The sequence below is a fragment of the Nematolebias whitei genome, chromosome 3 (assembly GCF_014905685.2).
Source record: "Nematolebias whitei isolate Nwh7 chromosome 3, NemWhi1, whole genome shotgun sequence".
Classification (NCBI taxonomy): Eukaryota; Metazoa; Chordata; class Actinopteri; order Cyprinodontiformes; family Rivulidae; genus Nematolebias; species Nematolebias whitei.
The window spans coordinates 5,989,216-6,012,723 of record NC_056500.1 but is presented as its reverse complement, the minus strand read 5'-3'; the positions used below and the strand labels follow the sequence as shown (position 1 = coordinate 6,012,723).

General features: G+C 39.3%; 1 protein-coding gene across 1 annotated transcript in view; it reads left to right on the top strand.

Annotated features, from left to right (window-relative positions):
- Positions 1 to 23,508, top strand: part of nos1apa (nitric oxide synthase 1 (neuronal) adaptor protein a) — a 207,209-nt gene that overhangs the window by 80,380 nt on the left and 103,321 nt on the right. The window contains exons 3-4 of the mRNA XM_037697917.1: positions 5,156 to 5,248; positions 6,495 to 6,553. Coding sequence (XP_037553845.1) covers positions 5,156 to 5,248; positions 6,495 to 6,553 — 152 coding nt within the window. The remainder of the gene's footprint in view (positions 1 to 5,155; positions 5,249 to 6,494; positions 6,554 to 23,508) is intronic.

Below are 23,508 nucleotides of genomic sequence, written 5' to 3'. Positions count from 1 at the left end.
GAAACTTATCCAGAATAGTATGACTTAGCTAGAATGTAGTCAACATACAATTAATTTAACATCCTGACTAAAAAAATATTAAAAAGTGCACCATCGTCAGACAAAGTAAAACTCAAGTTAAAAATACATTTGCAATTTCTAAGTAAAAGTAACTACCGGTAAACATATTTTTGCCTCAAAGTTTACTTGCATGTTAATTTGTGTTTTACAGAAAACAAGATACTTTAGTATATCCAACAATTTTCAGTCAGGTCATCTGGACAGTTTCTTTTTTTTTTTTTTTTTTTTTTTTTTTGCTGAAATGTTTCACCTTCCATCCTGAAGGCTTCATCAGTCAAGTAAACACACAACACAAGACTGATTCTTCCCCCAAACAGCTTACTCCAAAGTGGAACAAACCAGTTATGTTGGTGCTAAGATGGTGTGTTTGGCTCGCCCCCTCCTCTGGAGCCGGCCCTCTTCCTCGTCGACAGTCATGTCGAACTGGTTCAAAACTAAAACAGTCCATGCTCAATAATCCAGGTATACAATCCAACAATTCCGGATGGAAGGTGAAACGTTTCAGAAAAAAAAAAAGGAACTGTCCAGATGACCTAAATGAAAATTGTTGGATTGTACACATGGATTATTGAGCATGGACTTTTTTTTGATACTTTAGTATAGTTTTCAATATCAGACATTTATGATTTTCAGTTGCATGTCTGTGACTCAGCAGCCAACTTGTCATCTTTAGTCTTCTTGTGTCGAAAATGATTGATGCTGGGGTGTAAATGTAAAAAATAGAAACCTTGTTATTTTGTATTCAGGAGGTTCTTTAGGCAGAGACATTTGCAATTATCCCAAATGGCCCAAACCGTGTTCCAGCGGTTATCTGTGCTCATTAAAACACCGACTGCCTCGCCTCATATCAAGACGCACGGCCAGATAAATGGCCAGCTCTGTGAAACAAACGCTCAGCTTCAGAGGCACAAGTGTTTTAATTACTTACGTTGATTTTCTCACATTACACAGATACAGCAGCCGGATTGTAAATCAGATGAGCGCTGAGTGGAAGCTGAAAACAGCCAGGGAGAACATGCAGTGGCTAATAAATGCTTTAAACAGGAACAGATGAGCCTATTAGAAAAAGTGCTCCTGTGGAACACTCATCCAGTCAAACTTTGCATGAGAGATTTTAAATTGCTGCTGAAATCGCCTTGGTGGAGGTCAGCCATGCGGTCTATCAGACTTTGTGACATTTACATCTTGTTTGTGCAGCGCAGTCAACAATGAAGCAGATGAAAACATGCTCATTAAAGCACCTTCAAACTGGCAGGTGAACATTTCTGAACTTTAGGACTTGATTAAAAAGCTTCTGTTTCCCTAAAGAGAATATTGTCTGTCTAAAACAGGTTTCTCTTGAGAATGAGTTGAAAATGAGTCCTCGTGACTCAGTGAGAGTAGTCTGTATACATAAATGCTGAATGAATTATAAAAAGTCTTGTCCTTTAATTCAGGAGAAAGAGATGGGGGGAAAAAAAAAAGTTATTGTCCTCGGTCGTGGAGCAGAGGGGAAACTGGAAACACCCTCCGTCCATCCATCTGTCTGTATGTCCATCTGTACATGTTGTGTGCATGATAACTTGGAACAATAAGTTGGGTACCGACTTCCATTTTTGTGTTTGACTGCATGTAGTGTAAACAAGATCCCTCTCAAAAAATGGGTTGCCAAGTCAAAATCCAAGATGGTCACAGTTTAGTTGGTAGTTGGATGGGATTACCCCTTTCTGGGGGTCTTTCCTGATCAGGATTGTCCAGCTTTGGATCAACTTGGGTATTTGTGCTCCCTCCTCCTATTCACACAGAGTAACTCCTACCAACTTGAATATCTTGCACCAAAAACATTAAAGTTTACTTGCATTCGCTGTTTGATTCCAGTCCTGAAAAACACTCATCTCTGAAATTCAAAACATTCACTATTCAAGTCCCTCAGCACTGGTGTAGTGCTTGTCTAATTTGTTTTGTGCTTTAACCGCAAAAAAAAAAAAAAAGGGTTAGTTCCCAACACTGGTCCTTGAGGAACGCCATACTGCATGTTTTAGCTGTTTCCCTGCTCCAGCACAACTGATTCAGTGATTTAATTACTTCTTCAAGTTCTGTCGAAGTCTGCTAATCACACGCTCATTCAAATCAGGTGTGGGACACAACTAAAACATGCAGGATGGCGTTCCTCAAGGACCAGGGCTGGGAACCACTGAGTTAGATGCTAAGCATGAACAAATGCTAATTTAATTAACTTTAAAAAAAACTGCAGTTTTCTATCTGTGTCCTGCACCCAAACAAGAAGATGAGAGACAAACAAATAAAGACTTTGCTTTCTATTTCTAGAACAATCAATAGGCCTGAAAACGCACACACACACACACACACACCACACACACACACTGCTGCACCAGTCAGGACTGTTTTGTTCCCTCAGGCCCAGTGAGAAGCTGATTGGGCTCCCTGCTCGTGTTGTTCCGGCTCCTCGACCTGCTGTTGCCTCTTCCGAGCCATGCTGACGAGGCACCGTTTTTTTTTTTTACTCTTATTACTTCCAATATAATTCATGTGTTCATGTACAGAAAGAACTCCTGTCAGCACGCACGCAGTCTGTTTTTATTTTTACTTGACAAAGGAATCCTCTAAACATAAGAAGCGTTGAACGGTTTTGTATAATTGTTATACATTTGAAACAGCTTGCTGTCTGCAGAGCAACATTTAGAGCTTGGAAATATAAATTCTAGCCGAACTTCTCAAGAGCTGGGCTTTTTCAAACAAGTGAGAAAGCGTCCAAACAATGAAAAGCAATAATAAAATCGATGTTTGGTAAGTCCAGAGTGGAGGAACAGTACACCCTGCTCCGTGGAGATGGGGTCTAAAATAGCAGCACTGAAAGAAAAGACTGAAAGGAAACAAGAAAACATGAAACCTTAGAGATCGAATGATTGAATTCAAGCACACCATTAGCAGGAATAATAAAAATAACTCTTCCCTATAGAAGCTGTGGATGATATGTTGATTTCTTGCTTATTAAATTAAAGGCTTAGCGTTTTTTGAAATAATGCTTATCACCCACCATCTTTCAGGCCAAAGTTTAGTCCATGATGTGGACCAGCGACAGAGTTAATCCAGTACTTAATCAGCCGTTGTGCTCTGATCAGATTCCAAGATGGAAACTAAGCAGAGGCAACAACAGACGATTGTGCCACAAAGCTCTGTCAGGTCTCGCTCACGAAGAAGGCCGTGAATATGCAGAGAATTGTGGGTAAAAAAAAAAAAAATAATGTACCTGTCCAGTTTTTCTCGATCTTGACAGTGAAAAGAGAATGCAGGACTGTACTAATAAGTAAAACCTCCATTTGTCTGTAGTGACAGCTAGCTGAGAGTTGTTGTTTGACACAGAACACGGCTCCATTAAGAGCGGGGGAGGTGGACGGAGCTGCCTCAGCCTGACTGATGAGGCGGAAACTGGCTGCAGGAACAATGATCTGTCAGTCGCTAGAGTTTGAACTCGCTGTTTGTCATCTCTGCAGCAAAGCTCAGCTGAAGCCTTTTCTTATGCACTGATTGGTTTTTAACGCGTTTATTCATGCACGAGTGAAATTCACCTTTTTTTTTTTTTTTTTTTTTACAGTTTTGATTCTGAAGATTGACCTTGAAGCTGTTTAAACACTCGCAGAATTTACTCTTTTTTTTTTATATGCGTATGTATTTATTATTTTTCATAAACCTGTGGTGACTCAGTGTTGCCACATCTTGTTTGCAGAAGCTCTGCGTGCAGCTGATTTTGCTGCGGTTTGAATTTCATGCATGCGTATATGAATTAGGGCCGAACGATTTAGGAAAATATTCTATGCGATTGATGCGATTTAATATGCAATACTCATGCAGGTCCACGACTGTGGAATGAGTTGCCACTGAGTGTCCGGCAGGCTCCCACACTCTCAGTCTTTAAGTCTCGCTTGAAGACCCACTTCTATTCGCTTGCCTTTAACATGGTGTGATTTGTTTTGGTCCGGTCTGTTCTCTACTCTGTTGGCCATTTTAGTTAGCTTCTGCTGCTATTTTTTTTCATTTTTCATTTAGCCTTTATTTATCCAGGTTAGTCTCATTGAGCCACGAGAACTCATTTTCAAGAGAGACCTGTTTTTTATTTGTATCTGTATTTCTATTTTATGTTTTCCTGTCCGCTGTGCATGTTTGTGTTCTTTTGTACAGCACTTTGGTTGGCCTTGTTGCTGTTTTAAGTGCTATATAAATAAATTGGTATGGTATGGTATGGTATTGTTCAATGAACACAAGCAATAAATCTGTTTCAGTTGCAAAAAAACTCCACTGTTTTCAGCTCCGTTGCAACTTCGTTTCTGCATTTTTTCTATAGCTCCAGGATAGCAACTCGGCTAAAATGTGTGCATGTGGGCGTTCTGTACCGCTTATCCATTGCGCTTACCAAAGCTGTAAACCCAGGCTTTGTCACTATATTAATGGGCATCAAGTCTTTCGCTATGAACTCCGTTATTGCTCGAGTTATTTCCACGTGCTGTTTTGAATTATATATGGAGTAATACCTTGGAACAGTTCGGTCAGTGATCCCTGTCGGCTGCTACTTTGCTTACTTGAAGTTGAAGCGCTGCTCGTTGGCGTTCTATCCATGCAACTATCATAAATGGCTTTGTGGTGTTGTTTAAGTGTTGATGAAGAGTTGCGGTGTTACCTCGAGAGGTAGCAACAGCAGCGAGGCAGGTTCTGCACAATGCATGTCACTGTGCAGCGTCTTCTTTTTTTATAGCCAAAATAATTCCAAACAACGGACGTGCTGCCCGTCTTTGGTACCAAACTTTCAGATGTGTCAGCTTCTGTCGAGCCTGACGCCATCGTGCAACTGGTTAAAACACACTTCTCCCACTCCCTGCTCCGCTCCGCTCCGCTCACTCGCAAGTCACGTAACCAGATCACGTGACCAGTCAAATCGCAGCCTTCACGATTAGAAAATCTAATTTTATCATATCGCGATATTATCGCTAATGCAATTAATTGTTTTTACATTTTATTTTACATTTTGACTTCTGTGTATTTTTAGGTTCAACCTATTCTAATTCACGTGGAATAACATTTTTTTTTATTATTATTTCAGTATGAATTCAAGGTTAAAAACATCAAGAAGAAGAAAGTCCACATCGTGGTATCTGTTGATGGCGTCAAGGTTACCTTGAGGAAAAAGAAAAAAGTAAGTGACCGATTTTTGATTTGTTACGTATCTATTTGGTTTTTATATTTAAATCCATTTTTTAGCTGATCAACTGTTGGAGGCTAGTTGTCGACTCAAAATTGTAAAAAATGTGAGAGAAAATGGGAAAACTTTCCTTTTTGCATACTTATGAATTACTGTGTGTTTTACCATAACAAATTATTTTTAAAGCACTTAAAATACAACAAGCAGCCGTCCAAAGTTCTGTACAAAATTAAAAACAAACAAAAAACAGTAAAACAATAAAAACACCTAAATATATATTTAAAAAAAACAATCAGAACAGTTTTCCATTAAGTGACTGTGAGGCTGTTTTAATAAAAAAAAAAATAAATAGTGGTGTATTTTCATGTGCACTACTTTCAAAACCATATTCTTGGTTGTGCACATTATTTCATGGATCTGATTTTAACTGTCATCACAGCTTTCCCCACAATTAAGAGTTAATCTACTGGAGCACAATCTAAAAATTCAGATAAACTCATTTGAACCTATTTTTTTGTTGTTTTTAATAGAATAATAGTAATTATAAACTGAGACACTTGTAAAAAAAAAAAAAAGGGGGGGGGGGGTGCCTTCCGTGGCCTGCCAATGATTTAAGTGGTTTAAAATATAATTCACTCTTAGTGTTTATAAATTGCAACATTAAACGGTAAATTAAAGTTTTGACCCAATTAAACATAAATTAATTAAACTTTCATGACTTCAGTTTGAATAGTTTGCTGTGGTGAAAGCTCTTAATTTCCAAGGTATGGCTGAAGTATAATAACTTCTGTATTTAGTAAATAAAAATATTAGCGAAGGTTTAATAAAAAAAAAAAAAAAAAATTGGTTTACTGGAATAAACAACATTTTTTTTGATGGAGGGTTCACGGTTTTTAATGTCCTTGAAGTTAGAAATGTCAGACGTTACAGTCGGCGATCTATTTCCATCCCTGAAGACGTTGGAGGCATTGATGGACTGGAGATGAGAGCGACTGAATGAACTGAGTCAACAAAGGGGGGCTGTGAAGACACAAATCAATAGGAATAATGCCTGCATGCCCGTGGCTTGACATTTTGATTGTGACCTTAAACTGAAAGATGAATTTAACCAAACGGATAAATAAAAGACGGGAAAAAATTATAATTCACATTACAGGCTTTGTGTAATTAAAGTTTTGTTTTGGGTGTGTGTTCTTACAAAATGTTTCTATCGGTCTTATTTTTTTCTTCTGTTTAACAGAAGAAAGAGTGGACATGGGATGAAAGTAAGATGATGGTGATGCAAGACCCCATCTACAGGTAAGATGACCTACATGCCTAATTCTATTGTTATTTTGTTGCTTAACGGTTTGTTTTTTTATCTTATCTTTAAATTCCAAGTTTAAAAAAAAATCTAATTACCATCTTATTGAAGTTTTTCCCTTAAACATTTTATCTGTATATAAGTAAATATTCTGTAGTTACTCATAAAATCTTTATTGAACCTAATCTAACATTAAAAAATGAGTTATTTGATGATAATTTTAATGACTCTGGAAAAGAACAAAGTTATCCTTATCTCTAGAAGAGGGAGGTGGCTGATCATTACGCTGAGCTGCGTTTAGTTCTTAGTTTTGGCCAAGGCAGTTTAGCAGATTTTCATATTAAATTAATAATTTAGCATCCATAAAGACACGCATATCCTTTCATGCCAAAGTTTCAAAAACTAAAATCATCTCTGATCTAAAGATGACAGGGCTGTAGCTGTTTTGGTCAGTCCTTGAAAATATTTCTCACACTGTCACGCTCAGAGTATGTGTCATGAATCACTCTCACCTAAAACCACATCAAAGGTTGGGTACCGGTAAATATCTGTAACACTTAAGTTATAGCTTTTTTTTGTGTCAGTTGTAAACTGAAATAAAGTTTAATTAAAATCAGTCCAGTGGTTCATGCGATATTTTTCTCACAGACTGTTGCTCATTCCAATAGTTAACGCTGACTTTTATACCTTATGCAATGATTAGAACACTGCAGGTAATAATGTCCTGAGAGCGCACGCTGTTCCTGCACTCATGCACATGTAGGAGGAGATGTATGAAGGCATCAGACCAAGAAGTGATTTAAAGATGAAAATGTACCAGTGACAGAGTCTGCGTGACGTTAATGATGACCAGTTAACCAGTGAATACAGGTTGCAGTGATGGGTATTGTAGTTACAGCCAGTTATGAATCTTTGTGCACCATAATAGAGAGCATCCAACATCTGAAAGGTGCTGGCAGGAGCATTCATGTAAATGATGTCACCGTAGTCGATGGAGGGGAGGAATGTAGCAGTTACAAGGTGTTTCCTAGCGTTCAGAGTTAGACAGGATCTAATTCTGAAAAATAAACCCAGTTTTACTTTACCAAGTTTACGACATGAGGCTTGAGAAAGAGATGCGAATCGACCAAAATACCCAAATATTTATAAGCATCGACAAACTCAAAAGGGACACCATTTGAAGATAAAATAGAAGAATGGACTGCTGATTCCGACTTCCTGTTTGTAAACATCCCTTTGGTTTTATCAGCATTTAGCACAAGTCTGAGATGGAACAAATCTTACTGGATGATGTCGAAAGCAGACTGTAAAAGCTGGAAAACCTTAGCAACTGTTCTAGCTCGACAATAAACAACTGTATAATCGGCATAGAAATGTAAGAATACATCAGGAATGAGCTGACCTACATATGTAGATTGTGAAGAGGGTGGTTCCTAAGACAGAACCTTGTGGTACACCATTGTTAACAGATAACTGGAAGAACTACCATTATGTTGAATGACACAAGATGTCATGGTCCACAGTGTCAAAAGATTTAGACGGGTCTAAGTAAAGTGCAGGACAATAGTCCTCAGCATCCAGTTCTTCAACTACATCATTAAAAACTTCAGCAAAGCAGTCATGCTGTGTTTCCTGAAACCAGATTGATGTGGAGGTAAGATGTTAAAATAATCCAAATATTTGTTTGTGTGTTGAGAATTACGTTCTGCTACTTCAACACTAAGCTTTAGCAGAATATCTGTAGGCCACCGTAATTTCCAGACTATACGCCGCTACTTTTGTCACAGGCTTTGAACCCTGCGACTTATACAATGCTGCAGCTAATTTATGGATTTTTTTTTTTTTTTTTTTTTTTTTTTTGTATGGCCTAACAAGCGTCATGCTGCCAAAACATTTTGCTTCCTCACACCCAGGCGCTCACATAGCTGCCCAATATATGTATCTCTTGGAGGGGTGGGGGTCGGGGGGGTGGATCCTTGTGATTGAATGAGACTACCTGTATAAATAAAGGTTAAAAAAATTAAAAATCAGACCAATGAAATTATCAAATAGGTCACAGTGGATCAATAAAACTTCAATTTACCATAAATCAAACACACTCACACTAAATTCTTCAGATCAGTTATTTTGCACTTCATGCGCACACCTTCATCATGGAAAACACATGAAGAAATCAACAAAGTCCATGCTCAATAATCCAGGTATACAATCCAACAATTTTCAGTCAGATTATCTGGACAGTTTATTTTTTTGTGTTGAAACGTTTCACCTTCCGTCCAGAAGGCTCCTTCAGACTGAAAATTGTTGGCTTGTGTAACTGGCTTATTGAGCATGGACTTTGTTGGTTTTGAACCCGTTTGACATGACTGTCGATGAGGGGGAAGGCCGGCACCGGACAAAGGGGCATGCCAAAGAGACCATCTTAGCACCAACATAAATGGTTTGTTCCACTTTGGAGTAAGCTGTTTGGGGGAAGAATCAGTTTTGTGTTGTGCGTTTCCTTGACTGATGAAGCCTTCTGGATGGCAGGTAAAACATTTCAGCACAAAAAAAGAAACTGTCCAGATGACCTAATTGAAAATTGTTGCACATGAAGAAATGCACATGATGCAACTTTCAAGTTAAAGGTGATCGATCTGGCTGTCGAAGAAGGACAGAGAGCTGCTACATGTACGCTAGGCGTTTCCTGGTACTGTATTTATTTATTTATTTTTTAATTAACCAGCCGTGTTACATGGACTGTTCAGAAAAAAAAAAAAAAAACTATACATATGTGTGGATTTTACTGATGTGTATTGACTTAAAATTTTAAAAAACATTACCGTGTAAATATTTAATGTTACAAAATGTACACCCTCTGCTTAGAGACATGCAGCCTATATATATGTATGTTTTTTTTGTTTTTATTTAACTTAGTGGGCGCGCCTTATATTCGGATGCACACAATAGTCTGGAAACTACAGTAACTGAGTTATACCATTTATGTTTTCTATCGTCAATTGGCTATGGCAGTCATCTTAAATCAAGTTGACTCCAAATTCATAAAAAAAATCTGTCCAGTGGTTCATGAGATATTTTGCTAACAGACAAGCACAGTTGTCTCTAAATAAAAAATAACAAAAGCCCCTTTGAGCTCAGAATATGTGTTGGTGATCATGCTCAGCTACTACCAAACCAGATTCAAGGTCTGTAAATTGACTTATACACATAAATGGATAAAAACATTATCGCCCACGTTTTGGCCGTAATAATGTTTTTTTTTTCAACATTGCACACAAGAAGTTGAAGCAATGAAAAAAAAAAATCTTTAAGTGTTATTTATTTTTCCTGATAGCATCAAAAATGTCCTTTTATGACACCAAAGAATTCTGTTCACACCTCTGCTGTTCATTTATTTATCAGATTTTGGCTCCGGTTACCGTGTTTTCCGGTTATTTGAACCAAAGACTTGAGTGCAGTTTTCCCTCCAGCGAAGCAGACTGTGCTGCCAACAGCAGCAGCACTTTTCTTTTGATTGTTACCCTGGGATCATATCGGAGTGCTGTTTATTTTAAGACTCTCAACAGACAGGATCATAGCCGAAGCTTGTTCTGATGAGCATAATTTACTGCAAATGGTTTGGATCAAAGAACCGGACCCAGGCTTTCACCTCGGAGGATGTGGAAGGAGTTCGCTTTGGGTGTGGATCGTTGCTGTTTGGAGTTGCTGCCCATTTCTGGGAATTTTTGAGGAGACCAAAAACTTTATTAGGGTAGATATTATCGTACACTGCTGGTTCAAAACAACCACCATAAATAAGCAAATATAGCAAAATGTTGGTATGGTAGTAGCTGAGAGTCACTCACAGCACATACTGAATGCTTTTTATCTATTGTAGACAACTATGCACAGACAAGCACAGATATCTTATCCATGCAAAATATCTCATGAGCTACTGGACTCATTTTAATGAATTTCTTTGGAACTTTTTTATTGTGTTTGCATCTACAGCTGATTGATATTATATTATGTTATTTATTTGTCATATGCAGGTTAACACGAGGTCAACAGTGCAAATGAAATATTCAGGATGAGAAGAACCGATTTGACTCGCTATAAGCAAACAAAAAAACAAGAAATGCTAAAGCATGCAATAAGGGTGCAAATAATATACCCAAAAGTGAAAAATAAATATAATATTTACAAAGTCCAAAAGCCAAATAGTAAACAACAACATGGTAGAATATAACAGTGCAAGTAGGATTAATTAGTTTGAATAAGTATTTCACAGGTAGTAATATAAGCATAAGTCAAAGTTTCTTTATTTGTCATATGCACCACATGTGGTACATGTGGTGGAATGAAAATGAAAGAGTTGGGACAAACATTTTATTCTTATTTTTTTTAGCTTTGTACATATGTGGTATTAGTATATATGAAATGTTAAAGTTGTACTTTATTCAAAGATGTGAAGTACCGGGAAGCCCAAATCTTAGGTTTGGTAAGAATGGATTCTCTTCTGACTGGTTGGTTCAGCAAATGTGTACTTTTTTGTAAAGTCTGTATTTTTTTCTTTGAGATTTTTTGTTAAGCTTTAGACGTCTTTGTGGGAATTATTTATGTTCAGAAAGGCTGAACAACAGAGCAGCTGTTCTCACAGCATAAAACACACATTTCTGTTCCGAGATCAATAGCTCACATTCGGACCTTAGAAATAAACATACACGAGGAAGTAAAAAAATTAAGGAATTAGTTTTGATCAAAGCAAACTGATCCTTGAGCTTTTCAAATGCCATTGGTTTTTACTGGTATCATTTTCTAAATTCATTATCTTTTTTTTTTTTTTCTCAAGAAGGCAAACCTTGTTTGAATGTTTGAAAAGAGATATTGATTAATGGTTCTTCAGGGTTGCTGAAGGACTTCCAAAGTTTTGATTCAGAAGTTTGCTGCTTCTCATAAAACTGCAAAAAAAAACGAAAATGTGCATTTGTTGGAAAGAATAGCATCGCACCTTGAATGTGTGATTATATTATTTTTTTTATTAATGGGGACATGCCGGTGATTCGTTCCACCTCACATGGGTTATAGCCGGGGTTTGGATCAGTTTTATTTCAACTTGCTGCACAATTTGATGCTTTCAGAATTCAAACTCTTTGCAGATATGATACTGAGAGGCCGACTGTAAAGCATCAAAAACAAAGTTAAAGTTTGGTCGAGTCACACTGCATATTCCTTACTAGGGATGCACAATATTGGATTTTTGGCCAATATCCGATATGCCAATATGTTAAAACTTATTTGGCCGATAACCAATACTGATATTTTTTTTTTCCTAAACCTACTTACAGAGGCTGCATAGCTTTTTGTGCTGTGGAATTAAAATACATTATTCTGCATGGTCTTTGTCAATTTGGCCCGCTACCAAATGTAGATGCCAAAAATTGATGTAACACTTCAACTTGGATTATGTTTAATGCCAAATTTATTCATGACATTTACTCTCTCCAACACAATGACAACACTCGGAACAGTGCAAATTTGTAAATCTTCACAAATATAAACTCGACCTGTTCACAAGCGACAAGTGAAAAGTGCATAAGCAGTAGTGCATTATACTTGACAGTTTCTTGAATTAAAAATTAACTTACAACAGAAGCCTTTTATATTGGTGTGTTATTTTTGATGGAATGTCCCGATATTTAACTTTATCGCTAATATTGGCCGATACCGATACATGCCGATAATATCGTGCTTACTAAATTATTCTGTTTTCCTCTTTTTTTTTTTTTTTACACACACTTTGAGCCTTACCCTCCCAGTCTGTGCAGTTCTGAGGCACATCCAGGAGCCCCATTGGGAGTTTGGGATTTTTAGAAATGATTCTGTCAGGAAGATGGATTTCCGCTGGCCGTTCGTCTAAGCATCTCTGAGTGTTGGAACTCTGAGAGATTCTGTTTGGTTGGAGGTGCCCTAGCTCGTCCAGCACATCTCAGTCTTGGAAGTTTTTAATATTACAGTCACAAAGTTTCCTTTCTGGGGAGAGGAGGAGGCAGCGTTGGGACAGGGCGAGGGAAGCAGAGTAAGATCGGTACGCCTCATCCATCAGTCGCTGCCATCTGCTGAACTGACACTGACAGATTCTGATGACATCTCATCTTCTCTGTTCAGCTCCGTTACAGAGTAATTGTCACAGCAGCTGCTTCAGCTTCTGAATTTTCCACAAGTTTTAATTTTAAACGGTACATTTTTAACACACATTAAGCTCGAGCTGATCTTGGATCTTAATAAAATTGTCAAGATTCACACTTTGCCTCTTGTTCAAGCTTTTAAACAGCTAAATCATGATGAACGGGTGAATCGATTGTTGGAGAAATAGTTTTAATTTTAGAGGTTAAGTTTTATGAAAACAAAAACATTATCTGGACTTTACTACCAGTAAATGAATGATGAAACTCTCTGATGTAGTTCAGAAGGTTACTGACAACATTATGGTCACAAGACAAAATATGTATTAGTCATAATATTGTTTCCCTGCTTTCCACCTATTCATCCATCCATCCATCCATCCATCCATTATCGTTACCTGCTTCTTCCTTTTATGGTCACAGGGGTCACTGGTGCTCATGTCCAGCAGTCAATGTGCAAGAGGCAGGGGACACCCTGGACAGGTCTCCAGTCCATCACAAGGACACATAGAGACAAACAACCATTCACTCTTTCTCTCTCACACCTAGGGACAATTTAGAATTACCATCAGCCTAACATGCATGTTTTTGGTCTGTGGGAGGAAAACGGAGTACCCAGAGAAAACCCACGCATGCACGGAGAGAACCTGCAACTCCACCCAGAATGGCCCCCCTGACCAAGATTTGATCCATGGTCCATCTCACTGAGAGGCGGCAGCTCTACCAACTGCACCACCGTACCGCCCTACATCCAAATCAAGTTTAATTATTAAGCACATTTAAAAAACATCTGCTGTCATCCAAAGTGCTGTACATAAAATGGTAAAATGTGTTTGGCACTTTGCTCGAGGTTCAAACCCCCAATCCTCCCTTTAAAATACAACATACAACACTGGGATAAAGTTTTTTATTTTATTTATTTGTGTTTTTTGTTACTCCCTGGCTGCTTCAACACATGAAAAGGAAATCATTGTAAATAAAGTACAGTAGTCCCTCGTTTATCACAGGGGATCCGTACTCTGATGCCCCACAATAAGTGAAAAACCTGCAAAGTTGAAATAGTTGTACAAGTAGTAAGTAGTAGTTTATTTTAATTTATTTATGTATATATATATATATATATATATATATATATATATATACACGTTTTAAACTCTTCCCACACTCTTGAAATATTCTAAACAAGGTTTCTAAACTCTAAAAGAACACAGAACGTCATGATTTCAGCTCCCTGCATCGTCTGCTCTTTGCCACCTGCAGTCGCTCTTGGCCACGCCCACTTCTCCTCTTTGCATGGAGATCAGCTGATCAGCTGCAGCAGGAAGTTTATCCTGCAGTGTGGGCTGCACAAAGGTGCAGCAGGTGCTAAATAATTTAAAATAATTTATTTAAAATAAAAAATTCCATGCCGATCGTGGGGCACATCCATGAATCAGCCAATTGGGCATCATGTCCAATCTTATTTTGAAAAACAGCGATGGAGCGAGTCCGCGATAAACGAACCGTGACGTAGCGAGGGACTACTGTGTATGAAAAGATTTTGTCTGTAACGGTAGAACAGAACAGGTTGAGGACAATGAAATTAAAATTTTACCATTAAACATATTTGATCACTTATTTAGATTTTTTAAAACATTTATTGACTTATTTGATAAAATTGCGATTTACCGTATGATTGTTGCTCGTAATGGACTTTACAATATAATACGATACCGTTTATAATATATAAAGTTAGAGCTGTAGAGTTGATACTATTGACTAAACCACAATTTTATATGCAAGCTGTTTCTAAAGCATGCATGTTTAACAATTTAACAGCGTTAATGCCTTTAATGTGGGTATTTTTTGTGACTAACTTGAATTTTGTGCATTTGCGCAAAATAAATAGGAATTCTCAGACAATGAGTAAAAAGTTTGGTAACCGTGTTTGTCTGAGCTCATAGTTACAAACCTCCTTGAGCTATTGGACAGATTTCAGTTCTAATGGAGTTCTTTGTAACCACCACCGTCATCAGAGCTGTGAGTCGTTTCTGTAGAAGAGGCCTTGTCAAATAACGGTGACTCAAACCCCTGAGTCAGAACAGATAAGAGTACCAGTTAATCCTGTGACATTCTCGGCTCATACGCAGGTTCTCCAGTGTCCTTCACTGATAAAATCATGCTAACGATCAGCTGAGTTCTTACATTAATGCACATTTGCTTTACAAAGTTAACCAAATGGCAGAGACATGTCTGTATCTTTGTCCTTGGGTTCTTTCAGCTGTTTCAGGTTGGAAGAGAAATTATTATGCAAACCGTGCAGCTTCTTTTAGCCTGAGCGTTGTGTATCAGAACCTAAATTAAAAACAGCTGACCTCATGTAGTCCAATTATCTACAACAGATTAGTTTAAAAGAAAACAGAGAAAAGATTTAACATTCGTATCATTCAGTTGTAAAGCTGAAGACCTCCCTTGATTCGGGGAAGCTCCCATGTGAGAATACATTCTGCAAATGTAACCCTTTCCTATTAAATTTGAAATGACTTGTTTCATGAGCTAATGTGATAAATATTTATGTTCGAATTGTCTAAATTGGCCAGGAAAATGCACATCAAAGACCGTGGACTGTTTGAAATCCTCCCGTTAGGATTTTTTCCCCCCAGACGCTCAGCGGCTGGACGCTGTGTGGCTGAATCATTTGGGAGGATTTGCTGAGTGCTTTGCATATTTCTTTTGTGCATTTCTTTTCATCTTCAGCTGCTTTCGGGCCGGAGCTGCTGGCTGACTGCCACTGAAGCTGTCCTTCAACTCGTCTGCAAAAACAGTGCTGGTGGGGGGTGGGTTCACGTGCTCTTGATCGCATTGAGTCACATTCATATTGAAACGCACCAAAGAACCCTTTAGTTACGTTTCTCTAACGATAAATCTTGATTTTGTGCGTTCCACACACAAAACATCCTCATACGAAAACTCACTTTCTAAAAGATTTTGATTCTTTTTTCAGTGTTTTTGGAAATTCAGCTGAATGAGAAGACAAACCTGTTCTTCATTCAAAAACCCTCATTTTCATGTTGTTAGCGTGAGTGGTGAGATTTAAGTTTTAATCTCACTCATTTCTGGATGCATCTGTTCACCTTTTTGTCCCCCGTTGCAGAGCAATGAGGAGGAATTGGAAATACAGTAGTCCCTCATTCTATTTCGTATAGGCTTCGCCCTTTAAGGCTGTCGCTAGTGGGTTTATCCCGTCATGCAAAGCATCGCACTGAGCCTATACTCATGGAATCTGGGGTTACAGTACGTAGCCAACGTTTTTCGCAGGGGATCCATACCCTGAAGCCCCGCGATAATGAAAAACCTCAAAGTAGGCATAAACGAGTAGTTTAAGTTCATGTTCAAGTTCAAGTGCAGTAAACTTTATATTAAGGCTTTAGAAACCCTTCCCACACTCTTGCAATGTTTTAAATCATCAAATCCACGTCATTTAAACAACATATGTTACCAGATTTTGCTTACAAGCTCTGCAGAACAGAAGCTCTGGTTCCGGTCCCACTCTGTTTTATTCCGACTCGGTTCATTTCTACAGACTACCCTGCACCATTGAGGCCCACAAATCCATCCTCTAAACTCTTAACCTACTAATTTTAACAACAAGCTACATATAAGCATCTGTAGCTACAAAATTTTATTTACCAGGCTCTGCAGAATAGGAGTGGCTCAGCTCCGGTCCGACCCGATAGATGAAAAAAGTCCCAGTACAGCGTGACTGAAGCTCCATCCAGCTTGATGTGCACATGCTGCTGCTCCAGGAGCAAGGCTGCCCAGGATTGAGTCCACCACTTCTGGCCTGGTCCAGACCAGCACAGCGCGAGCAGAACCAGGCTGAAGCCTACAGCTGTCTGTTCCCTGCAGCTCCCAGGATCCGGGTCTCACTGAGTCCAGATCAACTGCGGCCCATAAACTCAGCAGTGAAGATACAACTTGAAGGATGAGTTCAGCTTCATAACTACTTGATATTTTCCTCCTGCCAGTTCTGTGAGCTTCTTATTGTTACTTCTGACTTTGGTTGCAAAACATTTCCTCCATTTGGAGCAAGCAGCGGTTGGAAGCAGTGTTGACTTCTGGGAAGTGAACTGACTGCTTCTGGGTAACGTAGTTCTTTAGACTGGCAAAACGGTGAAGGCTTAATGAAAGAAAACTACATAATGGTGGCACATTTTTGATTTTATTTTATTTATTTAATTATGAGAACAGAGAGAACATGCAAACTCCACCCAGAAAGGTCCCCGGCCAGGATTCAAACTGCGATCTTCTCACTGGGAGGCAGCAGCTCTACCAACTATGACACCATGCAGCCCTCCCACTTGAATGTCTTGCAACAAAAAACATTGAGTTCAATTCCAGATCAGAAAAACACTCATGTCAAAAACTACATACACACTATAGAAATTCATCAGCGACGAGGGACATCAGCGTACCGACTGTTTATCCCAACTTTTACTGAAACTACATGTTTTTAAGTTCATTTCAAAAATCAATGCAGACATGTTCTTGATTTTAGTATTTTACCCTGTTTCATAATATGTAGCTTGTTTTTTATTTGGTTTTATATACTACTTTTATTTACTTTTCATTTTATATGCTTTTTATGACTGTTTATTGTTGTGTGTACGTTTAGAACAGGTCTCTTTTGTAAATGAGTCCTCGTGACTCGGTGAGAACCTGTATAAATAAAGGTTGAACTAATTAAACAATTGTTAACAATTCAACAGCTACTTGGATAGATAAAATGATGTTTTAAAAATAAACTGTCAGTTTTTGTTATTGAAACTAAATTAAATTGCAGATTTTGAGAAGAAACACTGTAAAACCTTCATCTTCCCCCTTTTTTACCGTGTAAGTATGCCCTGATTTTAACTAACTATAACCCATTGAATTTGTTCCATAGGGGTTCTCCAATCTTAAAATTTCCTAGAGTCTTTTAGGGATTTCTCATCTGGTTTAAGGGATAAGAGTAAAGAATCAGATCTGTACATACATGTTAGTCAAGTGGAGCAGGGTGACCTTCACAGTGACTAAAGAGGAAATCCTTTGTAGAAACAGAAAGACTGCAATGACAGTGATGGCATCATGAAAAACTGTTCTGGTAATGATCCGTTTGGTCAATGTCCAGTTTACTTTAAAAGCAAAGTGAAAGGAATATGTCTTCCTCGAGGTTCACTTAAGAAGTCTGCACTGAAACTCTGGAAATTAATCTTGTGTTGGACCGAAACAGTAAAGACGTTAAAGTCATGAAACAAATCTGATAGTTGGGATCTACAGACCTCTGGATTAAAGCTTGCAGGTGCACCTTTAAAGGCAGACAGTCCCAGATTACAGGAGCCAAACTGCGAACCGAAACACAAGACAGGAGCTGACACTTAAAAACTACTGTTCACAGGTCTCACACCTGCAGAGTGCAGAACCAAAATATTAGTATCTGATGCTTATTTTATAGATATTTTATGTTTCTTTAAAACCAGAAGATTGGGTCTTTTTTTCAATACCAGTTGGTTTATTTTTAGTGTTTGTATTTTACATTTTACCTGCAAGGGGGCTCCAGGCAAAACCGTCAGACCGTCTCGATCTCAGGACAGTGTACACACACACACACACACACACACACACACACACACACACACACACACCTGAAGCAAACAGACATTAGGAGACAGGCTGTTATAGTGCAGACATTTAGAAATAACCTTGTTCCGGTGAGGCTGCAGGAAACTCACTAATTAAAACTGAAGCTGCAGAAACATCGGTGGGTTTAACATTGTAATGTCTGGTGTGGGCAGTTGGCAGAGCTGTTGCCTCTAGGTTGCCGGTTCAAATACCAGCCTGGGATCTTTCTGGGTGGTGTTTGCATGTTCTCTTTGTGCATAGGTGGGTTTTCTCGAGGTATTTCGGATTCCTCCCACAGACCAAAAACATACATGTTAGGCTGATTGGTAACTCTAAATTGTCCCTAGGTGTGAGTGAGAGAGTGACTGGTTGTTTGTCTCATTTGACTTTGTGTCCCTGTGATGGACTGGAGGCCTGTCCAGGGTGTCCCCCGCCTCTTGCACAGTGACTGCTGGACATGGGCACCAGTGACCCCCACAACCCAGAAAGGAAGAAGCGGGTAACGATAATTGATGGATGGATGGAAGGATGGATGTCTAGTGTGCTAAATACTTTCTATAAAACTACAAAACTTCCCCAATCTGTAGTATTATGTTGCAAAAAGCTTGTAAGAGCTAAATCTGAATTTAAGATGATAGTCACATTAAAGGAGATAATCTGTCACATAGATAATAGTTAGTACGGATCAGCTGTGGCATCAGTGATCACAGACAAGGGTCCAGGTTTTCAGCTGTTAGATAAAGTTATTTCACATCAGTATGTTGTTTTGTTAGTTATTTTATTAGCTGTTTTACTAGAGCAGATATGTATATTGCCTGAGTGGAAATGTAAAGCATAGATCAGTTAATAGCCTACACCAGAAGCAGCCATATACAGTAAATTTTAAGTTATATATGTTAGACCAAAATGTCCTCTGTTCATCTTACTTACTCAAAGAAGCCGATGCCAGGAGAAGATTTTTAGATTTTTCAGATGTACAGAAGTTTTTACATTCATAGAGCCCAGTCACGAGAATCTGCCCCGGGCACTGTGCGAGGCTTGTTTTTATAATCTTATCAGCTCCCGGCTCACAGGCAGCTCGGTGTCCTTGGACTGCCAGCTGCACATTCAGCTCCTCATTCATCTCTCTGAGAGAGAAAAGAACTCTCTGGTAATTCAAACACATGGTTCATGGGCAGTTAACATTCTCAACCATAGTAGTTAAAAACATCCATAAACAATGACCAAAATTCCCTGACAATATATGATTTGTACACGCCAGTCATTGCTTCTGAGTTAATAGTAAGTCAGTTAAAAACAAAAAAAGTATTATAGTTATTATAAAAAAAAAAAGTATAATAAAAGTATTTTGACTTATCATGTTCATTTGAAGCAGCACGGTGGCGCAACTGGTAGAGCTGCTGCCTCTCAGCGAGCAGGTCCTTGGTTCAAACCCCGGTCCAGGGGCCTTTCTGGGTGGAGTTTGCATGTTCTCTCCGTGCATGCGTGGGTTTTCTCCGGGTACTCCGGTTTCCTCCCACAGTCCAAAAACATGCATGTTAGGCTGATTGGTAACTCTAAATTGTCCCTAGGTGTGAGTGAGCGAGTGAATGGTTGTTTGTCTCGTTTGTTTCTATGTGGCCCTGTGATGGACTTGCGACCCGTCCAGGGTGTACCCCGCCCCTCGCACAGTGATTGCTGGACATGGGCACCAGCGACCCCCGTGACCCAAAATGGAATAAGCGGGTAAAGAAAATGGATGGATGGATGGATGGATGTTCATTTGAAAAGCACTGAGTAAACTTAGTTACATTTTTTTTAAAACATGAATAAATTTAAGACATCTCTATGACATACATATGTTATTTTTATTATTAAACTTTCATTGGGTTTTCTCCGGTTACTCCAGTTTCCTCCCACAGACTAAAAACACGCATGTTAGATTGATTGGTGACTCTAAATTGTCTCTAGGTGTGAGTGAGAGAGTGAATGGCTGTTTGTCTCGTTTGTCTCCATGTGTCTCTGTGATGGGACCTGTCCAGGGTGTCCCCGGCCTCTTGCACAGTGACTGCTGGACGTGGGCACCAGTGACCCCCACAACCCAAAAAGGAAGAAGCGGATAAAGTTAATGGATAGATGGATTTTAAACTTTCAGATTTCTTTTGGTGTTGAAGCTAAAGCTGCACTAACGAGAGCTTTTTTGGCAGAAACTGAACGGTATGGTTGGTGTTTTTTTTTTTTTCATCATGTCTGTCTTGGTTGTAACGTCTCTGGGGTTCTGCTGTGGTAATTGCTGTCATCCTCTTTAGAAGCTGCCGCCCTCGCTGTGTCTGATCAATCCATTTTTAAAAGCTCAGCTCGGCCCCTTCCTTCTCGCTTCAAACCCGTCCGGGGAGAAATTCTCACTCAGCCAATTAGTCGATCTGATGTTTATGTGAATGTTAGAAACACCCAGATTGTCTGATATGCAACTTAAAGTATGCACACACAAACACTTCTAGCTTCGACAAACACACAATTTTACACGTAAATGTTACTTCAGACGGTATCACACATGATGCCTTGGTGGTTCCTGTTTTTAAGAAACCAAACAAACAAAAAGACGATGTTCCTCAGAATTAGGAGTTTGACACCAAAGTTATTATAATAACGAATAAACGGACACTGCAATTTATTGCCTTTATGCTCTGAGCACGCTTCTGTTCTTCACTCTGAAGAAATTAATCACAATTAGTTTTTGTTCAGGCTCGGTGTAAACTTTTTGAACCGGACCTGCTCTTCACGCACCACATTCCACTGTACCGTTCTTAAATCGTTTTGCTTCTTTGTAACTCGTCTTCCAAACCCAGCTGTATGAGCTTAATAGTTAATGTGACATTCACAAAATATTTCCCTTCCACTCTCACATCTGACGCCTCGGAGTTAGCTTCATTTTAACAGCACTGGGCTCTGTCTAAGCACTGGGAAAAACAGCATGAACTGGTCCTGATCATTTGCAGTCTCACCAGAAAAAACTATTTCCTTCTTCTCTTGGCCCACCTCCTCCTGTGACTCATAAATGAGACATTATAAAGTTCTTCTCCAATAAAACTGAAGCAGAGCACCACTTATACCACTGCATCTGTGTGTGGACGTGTTTTATTCTGCAAACATGTGCTTTGACTTTTTTTTTTTTTTAATTGCAAGCTCTAAAGACTCAGCTGATCAGGCTTGTTATCCATCACCGTTATATTTTGTCACCTCATAGCTTCTGTGGCATTTAGCACTCTGGAGTGGAACTGTAACTCTTAATTTGTTGTGAGAAAGAGAAAAAATACAGTTCAGGAGCAGCACATTAGTTGTACAGGCCTGTTTTTGTGTCTAACCTGACCTTCACCTGTTAGCCATGCAGTGGGAACACACTAAATATCTTCACTCACCCTGTTCTGTTCAAAACACTGTCCTGTTTCTGGTCACATCTTTTTTTTTTTTTATGAAACAATTAAATCACATGCAAACATGAAACTTGATCCAAAATCACGTGCCTTGATTATTTTGTAGCAGTGCATTAACTAAATTCAGCAAAAGACGAATGTGGGAGACAAAATAAAATGGAAGTCAATGGGATTTTGCCAAAACACAAAAAAAATCCAGTTATGTTTGGTGCTCTGTCACTTAGTGCACAGCAAATACACCAATCAAACAGATCACAGAACGTTGGAATTAACACGACCAAACTGGCATTTTGATGTATTTTACAGTTTTTACCAAAGTCAAATGTTAAATAAGGTCTTTGCTTGTCTGGCTGTTGCTATATCTTGCTGAACTGCTATGTAATTGTTTGTCAACGGGCGTATAATGTGCCGTGTAAAGTGCTTTTGTTCTATATAAGTTCAGTTCAGTTATCGGGGAGGGACTCGGAGTAGAACCGCTCCTTCACATCGAGAGGAGCCAGTTCAGGTGGTTCGGGCATCTGGTAAGGATGCTCCCTGGACGCCTCCCTAGGGAGGTGCTTTAAGCATGTCCGACTGAGAGGAGACCCCGGGGAAGACCCAGGACATGCTAGAGAGACTACAGCCCTATTCGCATGGGATTAGTGTTTCCTAGGGACCACATGCTATTTGTAGTAATTATGGAGATTGTCTGTGTTGTTAATCCCATGCGAATCGGCCATGTCAGTGATTTGTAAAGTAAAAATTCCCCCGCAAATTACCTACTATAATTTGCTGAACTCCGACGTCCTGTGATAATACTAATCTAATGTGAATAAGCATCTCTGTGATTTGGACAGAAATGGGCGGAATCCAATACGTAATTAGGCGTTTTTTGGTTTTGTTTAAGCAAAACTCATTTGGAAAAATATAGAACAAGGCTATTTTTAATGAACGCGCTGCTCGCTTTTTTTTTTTTTTTTATATGCTACTTCCTTCACCGCAGATGACAGCAGGTGCGGAGACGCATGCATGATGAGCTGACCCATCCATCCATTATATTTATCCACTTCTTCCTTTTCGGGTAGTAGGGGTCGCTGGTGCCCATGTCCAGCCATCACTGTGCGAGAGGCAGGGGACACCCTGGACAGGTCGCAAGTCCATTTCAACCGGCGGATCAGTGGAGGTGCGCAGCCGGTGACAGTTGTCCATCTGAGCTTAACGTGACTTTTTTTTTTTACCTCTCAAACCGGCCGGTCGGACCTGCCTCCTCCTCAACAAGAAGATTAACACAATTTTATATTGTGCATTCTTTAGTTTTTTTTGTGCCGATTCGTAAAACCACATCAAAGCCTGAAACCGGCCCGACCCGCACATTAAGCACATTATTATGGACCGGCCCGGTCGTGATAACGCAGCGCGTTAACATCATATCCGGAAGATGTCCGTAAATGTCAGCTAAATCTCAGGCTTTAGTTATCCCGTGCCAATGCGCCACATATAAAGCAGATGTTGGGGAGTAATTTATTTGTTACATGTGGACCTTCGGTAAAACTAATCCTGTGCGAATAGGGCGTAAGTCTCTCGGTTGTTCTGGGAACGCCTTGGGGTCCTCTCAGAAGATCTAGAAGAGGTGGCTGTAGAAAGAGATGCCTGAGCCTCCCTGCTCAAGTTGCTGCCCCCGAGACCCAACTTCGGAACAAGCGGAAGATGATGGATGGATGGATGGATGGATGGATGGATGGATGGATGGATGGA